This window comes from Entelurus aequoreus, linkage group LG01, assembly GCF_033978785.1.
Source record: "Entelurus aequoreus isolate RoL-2023_Sb linkage group LG01, RoL_Eaeq_v1.1, whole genome shotgun sequence".
Classification (NCBI taxonomy): Eukaryota; Metazoa; Chordata; class Actinopteri; order Syngnathiformes; family Syngnathidae; genus Entelurus; species Entelurus aequoreus.
In genome coordinates, this window is record NC_084731.1 from 67,932,823 (window position 1) to 67,947,255 (window position 14,433).

The following is a 14,433-nucleotide window of genomic DNA, read 5'->3' on the forward strand; positions in this document are numbered from 1 at the left end:
TTAGATCAATAAAAATACCAACTGCATATCTTTTATGCTCCAGTGCATTAGTAATTTCTTCAATAGCTTCAGTTATCGCCATTGAGGTTGTTCGTTTGGACCTAAAGCCATACTGAGCGTCATTGATTATATGATGCTTCTCAAGAAAAGATTCAAGTCGAGAGTTAAATAGTTTCTCTAAGAATTTTGAGAACTGAGGCAAAAGAGAGATTGATCTGTAATTGGTGAAAGCGTGTTTGCTGTCACTTTTGAAGAGCGGAGTTACCTTCGCGATTTTCATTTGACTAGGAAAGCAGCCAGTCTGAAATGATAGGTTACATATATAAGTTAAGGGTTTTACAATATTCAATATAACTTTTTGAACGAATAGCATGTTGATATCATGGCAGTCAGTGGAGCACTTACTTTTACACTTCAGCACAATGTTTGTCACTTCCTGCTCATTTGTAGCTGACAGGAAGAATGACGAAGAATTCTGTTCAATAGTTGATTTTGTAACTCCATTGTCTGGGATATCAACAGCCAATTTAGGACCAACATTTACAAAAAGACTATTGAACTTATTCACTACATTACTCATATTATAATCTTCACCGTTTTCTGTTGTCTGTTGATATTATTTGTTAATTGGATTTTTTATTTATTTTTTGCACCATGACTAGGGAAGGTTGTTTGCATTAGGGGATATAGGTAAATGTTGCGCATAGCATGATTCCTTATTAAACTCACGATGCCCGTGGGCCGTAGTTTGGACACCCCTGCTTTAGAGCCACAGAACCCCGGGTAGGACAGCTTGTCAGCGAGGGACTTTAAACACATGATGCAGTACTAACCAATCTTCAACGAGGGCAGTGTTGCTTCTTCCACCCCTCAGGGCCACCGTACCTTCGTCTCAGGTTTAACAACAGAGGAAGAAAAAATATGGCAGGTTGCAAAGCGTTTGGAGAATATCCTGCCTTGTTTTGTACGCCACTGCTGGAGACTTCCAACTGCTGCAATCAGGCCCGTAAAGGATGGTGCTAGCTGGAAGTACTGCACTTGAATCAAGTGGACCGTTTACGTTAAAAAGGAACTGCACTTAAAAAAATCTTATAATTCACCATCCTTACGTAAACCACAACACAAATGTCTTAATTTTTTATGCATTCTAACTCGTAAATAAAGGCTAGCAAAAGTCAGCTAAGAATGGAGCCAGAAACAGTCGCTTTATTCCGCCTATAAAGTGCTCTAAACACCTCCATCATAGTGTTATATACATTTTGTAAGTATATATGTAATGTGGTAATATTCATAATAACATGTAATGTATACATGATGTAAATATATATATGTAATGTAATAACATTCATAATAACATGTAATATATACATGATGTAAGTATATATGTAATGTAGTAACATTCATAATAACATGTAATATATGCATGATGTAAGTATATATGTAATGTAGTAACATTTATAGTAATATGTAATATTTACATGATGTAAGTATGTATGTCATGTAGTAACAGTCATAGTAACATGTAATATACATGATGTAAGTATAAATGTAATGTAGTAACATTCATAATAACATGTAATATATACATGATGTAAGTATATATGTAATGTAGTAAAATTCATAATAACATGTAATATATACATGATGTAAGTATATATGTAATGTAGTAACATTCATAATAACATGTAATATATACATGATGTAAGTATATATGTAATGTAGTAACATTCATGATAACATGTAAAATATACATGATGTAAGTATACAGTATATGTAATGTAGTAATATTCATAATAACATGTCATATTTACATATTTACATCATTTTAAGCATTCGGCGGCTTCATGAGAAACAACAAAGACTACCGTATTTTCCGGGCCACACCCATCAAATTTTAGAATATTTTTTCCATATATTAGCCACACTGGACTGACTATAAGTCGCAGATATATACTTTGTGAAATGAGTTATTTACACTGAAATATTTAGCTAATTATTTTAATTATTCATTGTTGAAATCTCTAGATTGATTTCAGATCAGTCAATAAAAATAAAATAAATTATATATATGTGTGAACATATATAAATGTACCGGTATGTATATATATGTGTGTATTTATGTGTGAATATATGTTTGAATATATATGTGTTATGTGTTAAGTGTTAAACATGTATATATATATATATATATATATATATATATATATATATATATATATATATATATATATATATATATATATATATATATATATATATATATATATATATATATATATATATATATATTTGCTGCGGGATCGTTCCTCCAATGCTACACGGACTACTCCGGACGACAGCGTGAGGTAGGAGATGATTTATTCTCATAAATCATAGACAAACCGAAAAAAAGCAAAAAGGATGCGTGCCGATTGCACGTGGAAGCTAAGGCAAAACTTAGCACAGGAAACACAGAAGCAAGAATTAGGAAAGTCAAACGTAACAGTTGCATGGAGCAAACAACGGAGCTACCATGAGTGACCGGAAAAGGCAACTTAAATAATGTCTCTGATTAGCGCTCGGGAAGCAGGTGAGCGGGCGAGTACTAATCAGAGACAGGTGCACACAAAGAGTGACCATGACAACCAAAACAAACTCCTGAAGTGCACAAAACAACCAAGGAAGTCCAAAACTAACAGAACATAACTAAACAAAACATGATCCGGACCACGGATCATGACAATATGTATATGTGTAAATATATATAAATATATATATATATATATATATATATATATATATATATATATATATATATATATATATATATATATATATATATATATATATATATATATATATATATATATATATATATATATATATATATATATATATATATATATATATATATTTGTGAATATACATGTGTGTATTTATGCGTGAATATATAAAAATATATATAAATGTGTATATATATATATATTTGTGAATATACATGTGTGTATTTATGTGTGAATATATATATATATATATATATATATATATATATATATATATATATATATATATATATATATATATATATATATATATATATATATATATATATATATATATATGTATTAGGGGTGTGGGGAAAAATAGATTCGAATTCATATCGCGATTCTCACGTTGTGCAATTCAGATATTTTATTTTTATTTATGTATTTTTTTAAATTAATCAATCCAACAAAACAATACACAGCAATACCATAACAATGCAATCCAATTCCAAAACCAAACCCGGCCCAGCAACACTCTGAACAGCAATTAAGTGTCATGATCCGTAGTCCGGATCATGTTTAGTTAAGTTATGTTCTGTGAGTTTTGGACTTCTTTAGTTCCTGTTTATGCACCTGAGTTTGTTACCATGGCTACTTATTATTTTCACCTGCCGCTTGTGTTCCCAACGCGCACCTGTTTGTCATCACTGACATTATTTAAGCCTGCCTTCGCCAGTCAGTCGGTCTGGCTTATTTGTATTTGCATCACGCGACTCCCACGTAAGTTTGTTCTTGTCTCCTAGCCCCTGCTAGTTGTCTGTGCTAAGTGTTAGCCTTAGCTTCCGGTGCGATCGGCACCTTATTATGTCGGTTTGTTTTCTGTTTTGTAACTGTTTTATGTTAACTCACTATTAAAACATGTCGTTACCTGCAAGTCCTGTCCGGATTCGTCCATTTGCATCTTGGGAGAACAAAACCTGCATCACCATGCGCCCCGATCGTGACAGAAAGAAGCCAGCCCCTCGTTCTCTTGCATCGGACAGCAAGGAGTCTTCGCCTCGCCGTCAGGACGCGTCGCTCCTGAAGACTCCTCCTCCGGACAGCAGCACGCCAAAAGCAGCCCAGTCTTCTCCTCTGAGGTTTGGTCGTTCCATTCATGTTTGTGCCAAACAATTTTCCGACTGGGCTGTGAGCCAGAGGGAGACCCGCGCTGTTGACATTACGCCGCTGCCTAATGATGACGTCATCTCGCCCACTAGGGATGACGTCAGAGACCAACATTTTTTTTTAGATTCTGTTTACTCCCTCTGTCAGCCGCCCACTAAGGACTTTGTTTATAGAAATAATCCTTATGAGAAGGTTTTTTCAAGATATAGATTTTTTCAGTCCCAGTCTTCTGTTTTTCAAGCTCCGCCCCCAGTGACTATTGCTCTCACCCAGTCTAGAGTGGGGGGAGTGAATAGATTTTTTGGACAATCGAGAGGGCAGGAGTCTACCCCTCTCCTGACCTCCCGCCACCCACCCTTAAAGACTGTTCCGGAGTGCGTCTGGTATCTGCCCCTTGAGGGGGGGCTGGGGCCGGGAGCTGTGCTGGTGGGGTGGCTCAGCTGCGCCCAGCCAGGCAGCAACCTCCATCCCGGCCGCCACCACCAGTCTTCCGGCCTGCCAAGCCGCAACCTCCGGCCTGTCCACAACAACCAGTCCGTCGGCATGCCAAGCCGCAACCCCCAGCTAGGCCACCTCCGCCATGCTCATGGCTAACCTCAGCCCGGGTGGGCCTGCAGACGCCACCATCATCTCCGGTGGGCTTGCAGACGCCACCATCATCTCCGGTGGGCTTGCAGACGCCACCATCATCTCCGGTGGGCCTGCAAACGCCACCATCTCCAGTTCTTGTTCCTGCACCTCGGCTGGCACCAGTTCCTGCACCTCGGCTGGCACCAGTTCCTGCACCTCGGCTGGCACCAGTTCCTGCACCTCGGCTGACACCAGTTCCTGCACCTCGGCTGACACCAGTTCCTGCACCTCGGCTGACACCAGTTCCTGCACCTCGGCGGACACCAGTTCCTGCATCTCGGCTGACACCAGTTCCTGCACCTCGGCTGACACCAGTTGCTGCACCTCGGCTGACACCAGTTCCTGCACCTCGGCTAGCACCAGTTCCGGCACCTCGACTGGCACCAGTTCCTGCACCTCGGCTGGCACCAGTTCCTGCACCTCGGCTGGCACCAGTTCCTGCACCTCGGCTGGCACCAGTTCCTGTTGCTGCTGCCACGCCTGACTCGTCCGCTGCGGCCACGCCTGACTCGTCGTCTGCCGACGCGCCCGCTTCCACGCCCGCTTCCACGCCCGCTTCCACGCCCGCTTCCACGCCCGCTTCCACGCCCGCTTCCACGCCCGCTTCCACGCCCGCTTCCACGCCCGCTTCCACGCCCGCTTCCACGCCCGCTTCCACGCCTGCCACGACGACGACGCGCCCGCCTCCTCCTCGGCCACGGATGTGGCCGCTCCCTGGTCGTCCGCCGCACAGAGTGCACCCACATCCCTGTCGGCCACGGATGTGGCCATTCCCAGGTCACCCGCCTCGCCCACTTGACTTGTCCTTGGTGGATTCGGGGACACTTGGCCTGGCAACCCACCGCCAAGTCCTCCCTCCGCCCTCCCGTGACTTTTTACCCTGCTTGTTTTTTTTGTCTTGTTTGGACATCTAGAATCTGTCCTTAAGGGGGGCTCTGTCATGATCCGTGGTCCGGATTATGTTTAGTTTAGTTATGTTCTGTGAGTTTTGGACTTCTTTAGTTCCTGTTTATGCACCTGAGTTTGTTACCATGGCTACTTATTATTTTCACCTGCCGCTTGTGTTCCCGACACGCACCTGTTTGTCATCACTGACATTATTTAAGCCTGCCTTCGCCAGTCAGTCGGTCTGGCTTCTTTGTATTTGCATCACGCGACTGCCACGTAAGTTTGTTCTTGTCTCCTAGCCCTGCTAGTTGTCACAGTCTGTGCTAAGTGTTAGCCTTAGCTTCCGGTGCGATCGGCACCTTATTCTGTCGGTTTGTTTTCTGTTTTGTAACTGTTTTATGTTAACTCACTATTAAAACATGTCGTTACCTGCAAGTCCTGTCCGGATTCGTCCATTTGCATCTTGGGAGAACAAAACCCGCATCACCATGCGCCCCGATCGTGACATAAACAGAGCAATTGAGAGGAGACACAAACACGACACAGAACAATCCAAAAGTAGTGAAACAAAAATGAATATCAACAACAGTATCAATATTAGTTACAATTTCAACATAGCAGTAATTAAATATCCCTCATTGACATTATCATTAGACACGTATAAAAAATAAAAATAAAATAAAAATGAACAATAGTGTCACAGTGGCTTACACTTGCATTGCATCTCATAAGCTTGACAACACACTGTGTCCAATATTTTCACAAAGGTAAAATAAGTCATATTTTTGGTTCATTTAATAGTTGAAACAAATTTACATTATTGCAATCAATTGATAAAACATTGTCCTTTACAATTATAAAAGCTTTTTACAAAAATCTACTACTCTGCTTGCATGTCAGCAGACTGGGGTAGATCATGCTAAAATCCTATGTATTGAATGAATAGAGAATCGTTTTGAATCGGAAAAATATAGTTTTTGAATCGAGAATCGCGTCGAATCGAAAACAAAAAATCGATTTATAATCGAATCGTGACCCCAAGAATCGATATCGAATCGTGGGACACCCAAATATTCGCAGCCCTAATATATATATACATCTAATATACATATATATATACACATACATACATACATACATTTTCTACCGCTTGTCCCTTTTTGGGGTCGTGGGGGGTCGCTGGAGCCTATCTCAGCTGCATTCGGGCGGGAGGCGGGGTACACCCTGGACAAGTCGCCACCTCATTGCAGGGTCAACACAGATAGACAGACAACACTCACACTCACATTCACACACTAGGGCCAATTTAGTGTTGCCAATTAACCTATCCCCAGGTGCATGTCTTTGGAGGTGGGAGGAAGCCGGAGTACCTGGAGGGAACCCACGCAGTCCCGGGGAGAACATGCAAAATCCACACAGAAAGATCCCGAGCCCGGGATTGAACTCAGGACCTTCGTATTGTGAGGCACATGTATATATATATATATATATATATATATATATATATATATATATATATATATATATATATATATATATATATATATATATATATATATATATATATTGTAGAAGTTGTAGAACCAGCTGCCCATCAATTGATATCACTTGGTCCCAGGTGGCGCGCAGAGTGTCATCTCGAGACTGCTCGAGTGGAAAATCATCCATGGGGCGCCATTGGGGAACCGGGGAAACCTCTTGCGAAGTCCTCGCCGACTCCCCTTAACCCAGGGGTCTGCAACCCGCGGCTCCGGAGCCGCATGCGGCTCTTTGACCACTTGGATGCGGCTCAGCTGCATACTTGCCGACCCTCCCGGTTTTCCCAGTATACTTAACGACCCTCCCCCCCAATTTTCCCACAAGACTGCTTCTCCTAGAAATCTCCCAGGGCAAATATGATCCTATTTTCACTCTAATTACTTAATCAAGGGCGTGCCCTAATGGCACTGCATTATTGTCCTCTATAGCATTTACAAACAGCGTGCCAGCCCGGCCACATGTTATATATTGCTTTTACTTGCACACGTAGGCGACAGCAAGGCATACTTGCTCAACAGCCACACAGCTTACACTGACGGTGGCCGTATAAAACAACTTTTGATTTTGATTTTTTGATTTTTATTAAGGATCCCCATTAGCTGGTTGCCTCAACAACCCACTAGTCTTCCTGGGGTCCACAATTCAATACAATTACAAGTAAAAGCATATAATTATAACTACACAATACAGAAAAAAATAAAAGCATCAATAAAAAAACAAGCAAACAATTTACAGTCACAGAATAATAATTACCATATAAATATAACTACACAATATAAAACCAAACAAATCATCAATCAGCAAACTAATTTAAAAACTCAGATAAAATATTACTCTCTTTTTAAAAACCTGTTTACTTTCAATGCTGGTGAGAATTCGAGGCAGGTTATTCCAGAGCGATAAAGATCTATAAATAAAAGATTTCCGCAAAGCATTCTTCCTGGGACGAGGGAGTACAAAATGCCCCTCACTGGATGCCCTGGTATTGTGATTATGTATAGTGCTACTGTGAACTATTTGGGCCATGAGAAAAGCAGGAGTTTTACTACCGGTTACTGATTTGAACAATATAAGAGTATTAGCCAACAACCTGTTCTGCACTGTTAGCCAGGAAAGAGAAGCATGCATTTGGTTCACATTGGTTCTTAGTGAACAACCAAGAACCAGCCTTGCTGCCCTATTCTGGACAATCTGGAGCTTACTGATCTCACCACTTGCAGCAGACGCCCAGACTGTAGAACAATAGTCAATATGACACAAGACTAAACTCTTAACAATTTGACAAAGAAGAGGTGGCTCAGCAAAAGCAGCACATTTCCTGGAAATACCAACAGCCCTTCCCATCTTTGTAACTATATCACTGATATGATTTGACCAGGATAGAGTGCAGTCCAGCATCACTCCAAGGAGCTTGGCACTTCTGACCTGTTGAACTGTTGAAATACCTAGCCTCAAATCCAACTTTGGGTCACAAGATAACCCTGGCCTAGTCCCCAATATAATACTTTTTGTTTTTGAGGTGTTAAGGACAAGTCTGTTACATACTGTCCAGTCATGCACAGCTTTTAGTTCCTCACTCAATACTACATTAAGTACACTGCATGATGGTGCAGCATGATATAAGGTTGCATCATCAGCATAAAGAACCAATCTTGCACGCCCGGTAGCCCAAGGTAAATCATTGGTGAATATAGAAAAAAGTAAAGGTCCTAGGCAACTTCCCTGTGGAACACCACAATCCAAACTTCTGCTATTAGACAAGCTGCCATTAAGATACACCTGTTGTGATCTTGAGGACAAATAGCTCTGTATCCACATTAAACTTGAAGTATTAAAACCATAACATTTAAGTTTCTCAATTAAAAGAGAGTGGTCAATCATGTCAAATGCAGCACTAAAATCTAACAGCACAGCTCCAACCAACATAGAATTATCTATAGCATTAAGCCAATCGTCCGTCATTTGTATAAGAGCCGTGGACGTAGAGTGGCCCGTTCTATATGCATGTTGAGAATCAGTTGCTAGCCCATTTGATTAAAAGTAAGCTTGAATTTGTGCATACACACATTTCTCCAGTATTTTACATAACCCAGGTAGGATGCTTATTGGTCTAGAATTGCCCTCATTGAAAGCCAATTTGGTATCCTTATGTAGAGGAGTAACCTTAGCCACCTTCCATATCTTTGGACACAGGCCCACTTGTAAACATTTATTAAAAATATGACAAACAGGCACTGATATGATACCAGCAGTCATTTTCAGTCATTTACTATCCAGGTTGTCTACACCAGCTACTTTGTTGTCAGGAAGAGAGTGTAGTAACCTCTCAACCTCACTGACTTCAACCTGATGAAAATTGAATTCACAGTCCTTATTATCCATTATAATATTCCTAATGAGGTCAGCTGATTTGTTGTTATTGGATATATGCATACCATGCCTTAATTGAGATACCTTGTCAACATAATAGTTATTAAAATGATTGGCAATGTCACATGGCTTAGTGAGTACCAACCCATTTGATTCCACAAAAGGTGTACAGACATTGTTCTTTCTACCCATGATTTCATTCAAAACATTCCATATGTTTTTGCTATCATATCTCACATCATATAACCTCTGTTTTTAATATTCCCTTTTTTTCAGTTTGTTTAACTTTGTGACCTGGTTTCTTAAGGAACAGTACTTATGCCTGTCATCAATTAAACCAGAGTTGACGGAGGCTTTTTTAGCCATGTCTCTTTCAGTCATTAAACTTCTAAGTCCATTATCAATCCATGGGGCAGACTTAGTTTTGACAGAAAACTTCTTCAAAGGGGCATGCTTGTCCACAACACTCATGTACATTAACATAAATAAGTCCAGTGCAGCCTCAGGGTCTTCCACACTGCACACCTCGTTCCAATTTAAACAGGATATTTCATCAATAAAACATTCTTCATCAAATCTCTTATAAGACCTTGTAAAAATAATTTTCGCTTTAGGTTTAGGAACCCTTGTCTTTCTAGTGACAGATATTATATTGTGGTCAGTAAAAAAACAAAACGGAAAATAAACGGGAGCAAACAAATACTAGCCTGGCACAGTCAAAAACTGTTGCGCTTCCACTCAGCAACACCTGAGCAAGATCCCAGCCTCTCCCCAAGTAGACTGGCACTTGGCCTTGAGCCAACCCCTTAGTGACGTCATGCACTTGACAGACAGAAAGAGTATATGGCTCTAACAATAAGTGTTAGATTTTTCTTTTACTTTCAGTGCTTAAATCTCTAGAACAGTTTCAAATATATCCTTTGATTATACGTTTGTTTTTGCTTTGTTTTGTTTACTGTATGCATTTTTTGCCAAACACAAAATATGCAATAATTTCCCCAAATAATATTTCAAAGTGTAATATTAGATGTGAAGTAACTGGAGCCTTGAATATGTCAATCATTCACAATAACACTGATTTTGATTAATTTTATATGTTTGGTTCTGTTTGCTCTTTTATGACACTTTTTAATGTTTTTTTGTATTATTATTTTAAAAATGTGCCCCGGGCGGTTGAAAAATCAGCACCAGGCTGCACTTTGGACACCCCTGCTATGGATCAAATCACTTGATGTCATGTTTTGTTTGGTGACTAAAATAATTTCAGGGCTAACTTAGACTTTGTAGACTGGGAAGATAAATCAAGTCTTTGTTCTTGCAGCCGTCAGCGAGCAGTGAGCGTGGCCTGACGCACAGACAAGGTCGCAGGGCGCTGAAGGCCAGCCTGACGCTGGGAGTCCTGCTGGGACTCTTCTTCTGCGCTTGGCTGCCATTTTTCATCGCCAACATGGCCCAGGTCAGTCTAAATGTCAAACGCTGGGAACCAACTTGAATCCAGAATCCAGTCTGTATTTGACGCCTTTTGAAGTAGAAGCATGTTTTTTGTTAACTCGCTTTCCACAAATGTACAGTTGAACAAATTCCACAGATACGTCATTACGCACCCCTTGGCCTTTTCTGCCACAAGTAGATTGCAGTCCTGTGGGAAACATTCTTGCTTACCAGGGATGGGCGTCGTTCACATTTCAACCCCAATTCCTGCGACGCAACATTGTTCCATACTTTTACGTGAGTTAATAAATATTCATTGTTCTACATCAGGGGTGCCCACACTTTGTCTGCAGGCGAGCTACTTTTCAAGTCGAAAGGATCTACCTCATTCATTTATATAATTTATATTGATTTATTTATGAGAGAGAGGTTTTTGTTAAGTTAATCTATATATAGACATATATATGAATGTATATATATATGCACACATATATGTGTATATTCATATATATGTACGGTATATATATATATATATATATATATATATATATATATATATATATATATATATATATATATATATATATATATATATATATATATATATATATATATATATATACTAGGGCTGGGCGATATTGCCTTTTATTAATATCTTGATATTTTTAGGCCATGTCACGATACACAATATATATCTCGATATATTGCCTTAGCCTTGAATTAACACTTGATGGATGTTTATGGATGTATGTTATATTGTCTTTATATTCCAGCAAGTTAATCCGTTTTTTGGGGGAATTGAGGGGATTATTAGGATGCGTTCAAGAGTCTTATGGCCTGAGGGAAGAAGCTGTTACAGAACCTGGAGGTTCTGCTACGGTGGCTGCGGAACCTCTTTCCAGAGTCCAGAAGTGAAAACAGTCCTTGGTATGGGTGGGATGAGTCTCTACAGATTTTCTGAGCTCTGGTCAGGCAGCGTTTTTTTGCGATCTCCCGGATAGGAGGAAGAGGAGTCCTGAATATCTTTTCCGCCGTCCTCACCACTCTCTGCAGAGACTTCCAGTCTGAGGCACTGCAGGCTTTAGTCCAAACAGAGATGCAGTTGGTCAGTAGCAGAGGTGGGACCAAGTCATTGTTTTGCAAGTCACAAGTAAGTCTCAAGTCTTTGCCCTCAAGTCTCGAGTCAAGTCCCGAGTCAAGACAGGCAAGTCTCAAGTCAAGTCCCAAGTCCTGCATTTTGAGTTTTGAGTCCTTTCAAGTCCTTTTAACCACCGACTAATATATTTACACAGACTGTGTATGCTTTTAAAACGCTGTATTTATTTATTAAAACAAGTGCATATGAAATTGCAGGAAAAAAAATAGTGCTGTAATTGCACTTCATAATAGCACTATTAACCAGTCATTTTAAACATTTAACTCATTCCTTTACAGAATAAACACATTTGAAAAAACAAGTGCAACTGTACTTATTTGCACAAAAGTGTTAAAATTGTATTTCCATGGCATATTGCATTGTAACTAGTTCCACAGCAGTTTCTATCCTGTTCTTACCTTATCTCATTGATCTCATCTCATACTGTATGTGTGTTTATGTGTGCGTACACATGAAAAACATAACAAATACATGAACATAACAATGAACGGAGTTGTACTTTTTAGATGTCAGGGCCCTATGCAATATGTACAAATATTCTTAATATAGTATACATTTTAACTGACCTTTATTTGACTATGTTTCTCTTTTTGTAGGTGGCTAAAATATGCGGTGCGGCTGACCGCCGTCTAAAGTTACGTTACTGTGTGTGATGCATTGACAAACGTAACGTTATGTGTAGGTACCTCATGCAACCCAGCTTAAAAAAAATCATTTGACAAAAAGTATGAATAAGGTAGCGAACTGCAGTAGACGCAACAGATTGCCGTGTTTGCAATGACGTTATAACCATAGACATCTTATAAGTAGACGCAGCATTGGCTGCTGTGACGCGAGAAATTTGGCCGCCATCTTGAAGTGGTGATGAGGAGCCGGCAAGCAGCCTAAACTGACAGTTGACAGGTAGAAAACAAAGATGCCGGGCTGGTGTTCAGCGTTTTCCTGCTCAAATGAGCGGACTGTTGAAAATAGGAATCGGGGGATTACTTTTCACAAGTAAGATTTAACATTAACGTACTATTGGTTGTATTTTGTGAAAATAATATTACCACAGAGTTGAGAAGGAGCAAAGATCTTCAATATTTGTATGTAAAAATCGCAACGAAATCTTCTGGGGGAGGATGATGCCCCTACAGGGGTTTGGTTTACAAACTTTCTGCCCCACCTAAAACAAAATTCACCAGCCGCCACTGATTATGATGCATTCTCATTTTAGGCAAAATATAAAACAATACTTTCTTAACAGTTTAATTGTAACCAGAAATAAGTCTTCAAGTAACAATATTCAAATACTAACATTGTTGGGTAAGACAGAATTTGTTTTTTTTTCTGAATCCAGTGAAACAGATTGGTGGTTTTAGCTGATATAAAGACTTTCAGGTGTTTATATATGTTTATGTTTAAGTATTTGGCAGACGCTTTTATCCAAAGCGACATACATAAAAAATACATATAAAACAATCACTGTAAACATTATCATTTAAGGGAAGAATGTAATACAAAATATCAATACAATGTGTCAAGACAGAATAAACTCTGCTGCTGCAACAACAGAGATACAGTCTATAGGTCCCTAACATATATAGATATCTAATTATGTATGTATAATTCATACATTGTTTATGTAGGATATACACATGTATATATAACCTATATATACATGTGTAGGCCACGGGGAAGACCCAGGACACGTTGGGAAGACTATGTCTCCCGGCTGGCCTGGGAATGCCTCGGGATCCCCCGGGAAGAGCTGGACCTAGTGGCTGGGGAGAGGGAAGTCTGGGTTTCCCTGCTTAGGCTGCTGCCCCCGCAACCCGACCTAGGATAAGCGGAAGGAGATGGATGGATGGATGGATATATAACCTAATCATATTGTTTCTTCAATTTAAAAATAGCTGACCGTTTTTTTCTCCCTTCTCTGGGATTACAGTATATTCCCAGTTTTGATCTCGGACGTCTGGTCACTTATAGCATATAAGAATATTCTATTACTGTTAAGCAAACTATGAATAATAAAACATGCCAAAACATGTGTCCTTTATCATAGCTACACGTATGACAAAAAAACATGTGAAAATCAGTGGTATTCAGTGAGGTAAGATTAATTAAATTGCGCTGACAGTTCATTGCTCCTGCCAAATGAATTGCACTGAGTGGAGCGGATCACCACTCCAAGATGGGCCCGCGTCTCGTCTGCGCCAGTAGGCAGTAGCGCTTGATGCTGCTTACCCTTATAAGATGTCTTTGGTTATAACGTTAGCAGTGAGTTTACAGCCTCACTGATTTAACTACACAGCAAATAAAAGTCAAGTTACTTAGCTAATAAACGTTAGCTTACATTCAAAACTTACCCTCCTTTGTGCAACTTCAAATGTCGAACGAAGTTGGAAGTTGTTGCGTCTCTGTCTGTAATCTTCGAACTGCGTGATTTGCATACGGCAATTCGTTTATTGTTGACCAAGTCGTAGTTTTTATACCCGAACGAAACCAACTATGGCATCATTTTTT

The 14,433-nt window shown here is 39.8% G+C and overlaps 1 protein-coding gene across 1 annotated transcript in view; it reads left to right on the forward strand.

Annotated features, from left to right (window-relative positions):
* The window catches only part of htr6 (5-hydroxytryptamine (serotonin) receptor 6), a 61,506-nt gene that overhangs the window by 23,615 nt on the left and 23,458 nt on the right, over window positions 1–14,433 (forward strand). The window contains exon 2 of the mRNA XM_062043869.1: window positions 10,660–10,794. Within this exon, the coding sequence (XP_061899853.1) occupies window positions 10,660–10,794 (135 nt within the window). The remainder of the gene's footprint in view (window positions 1–10,659; window positions 10,795–14,433) is intronic.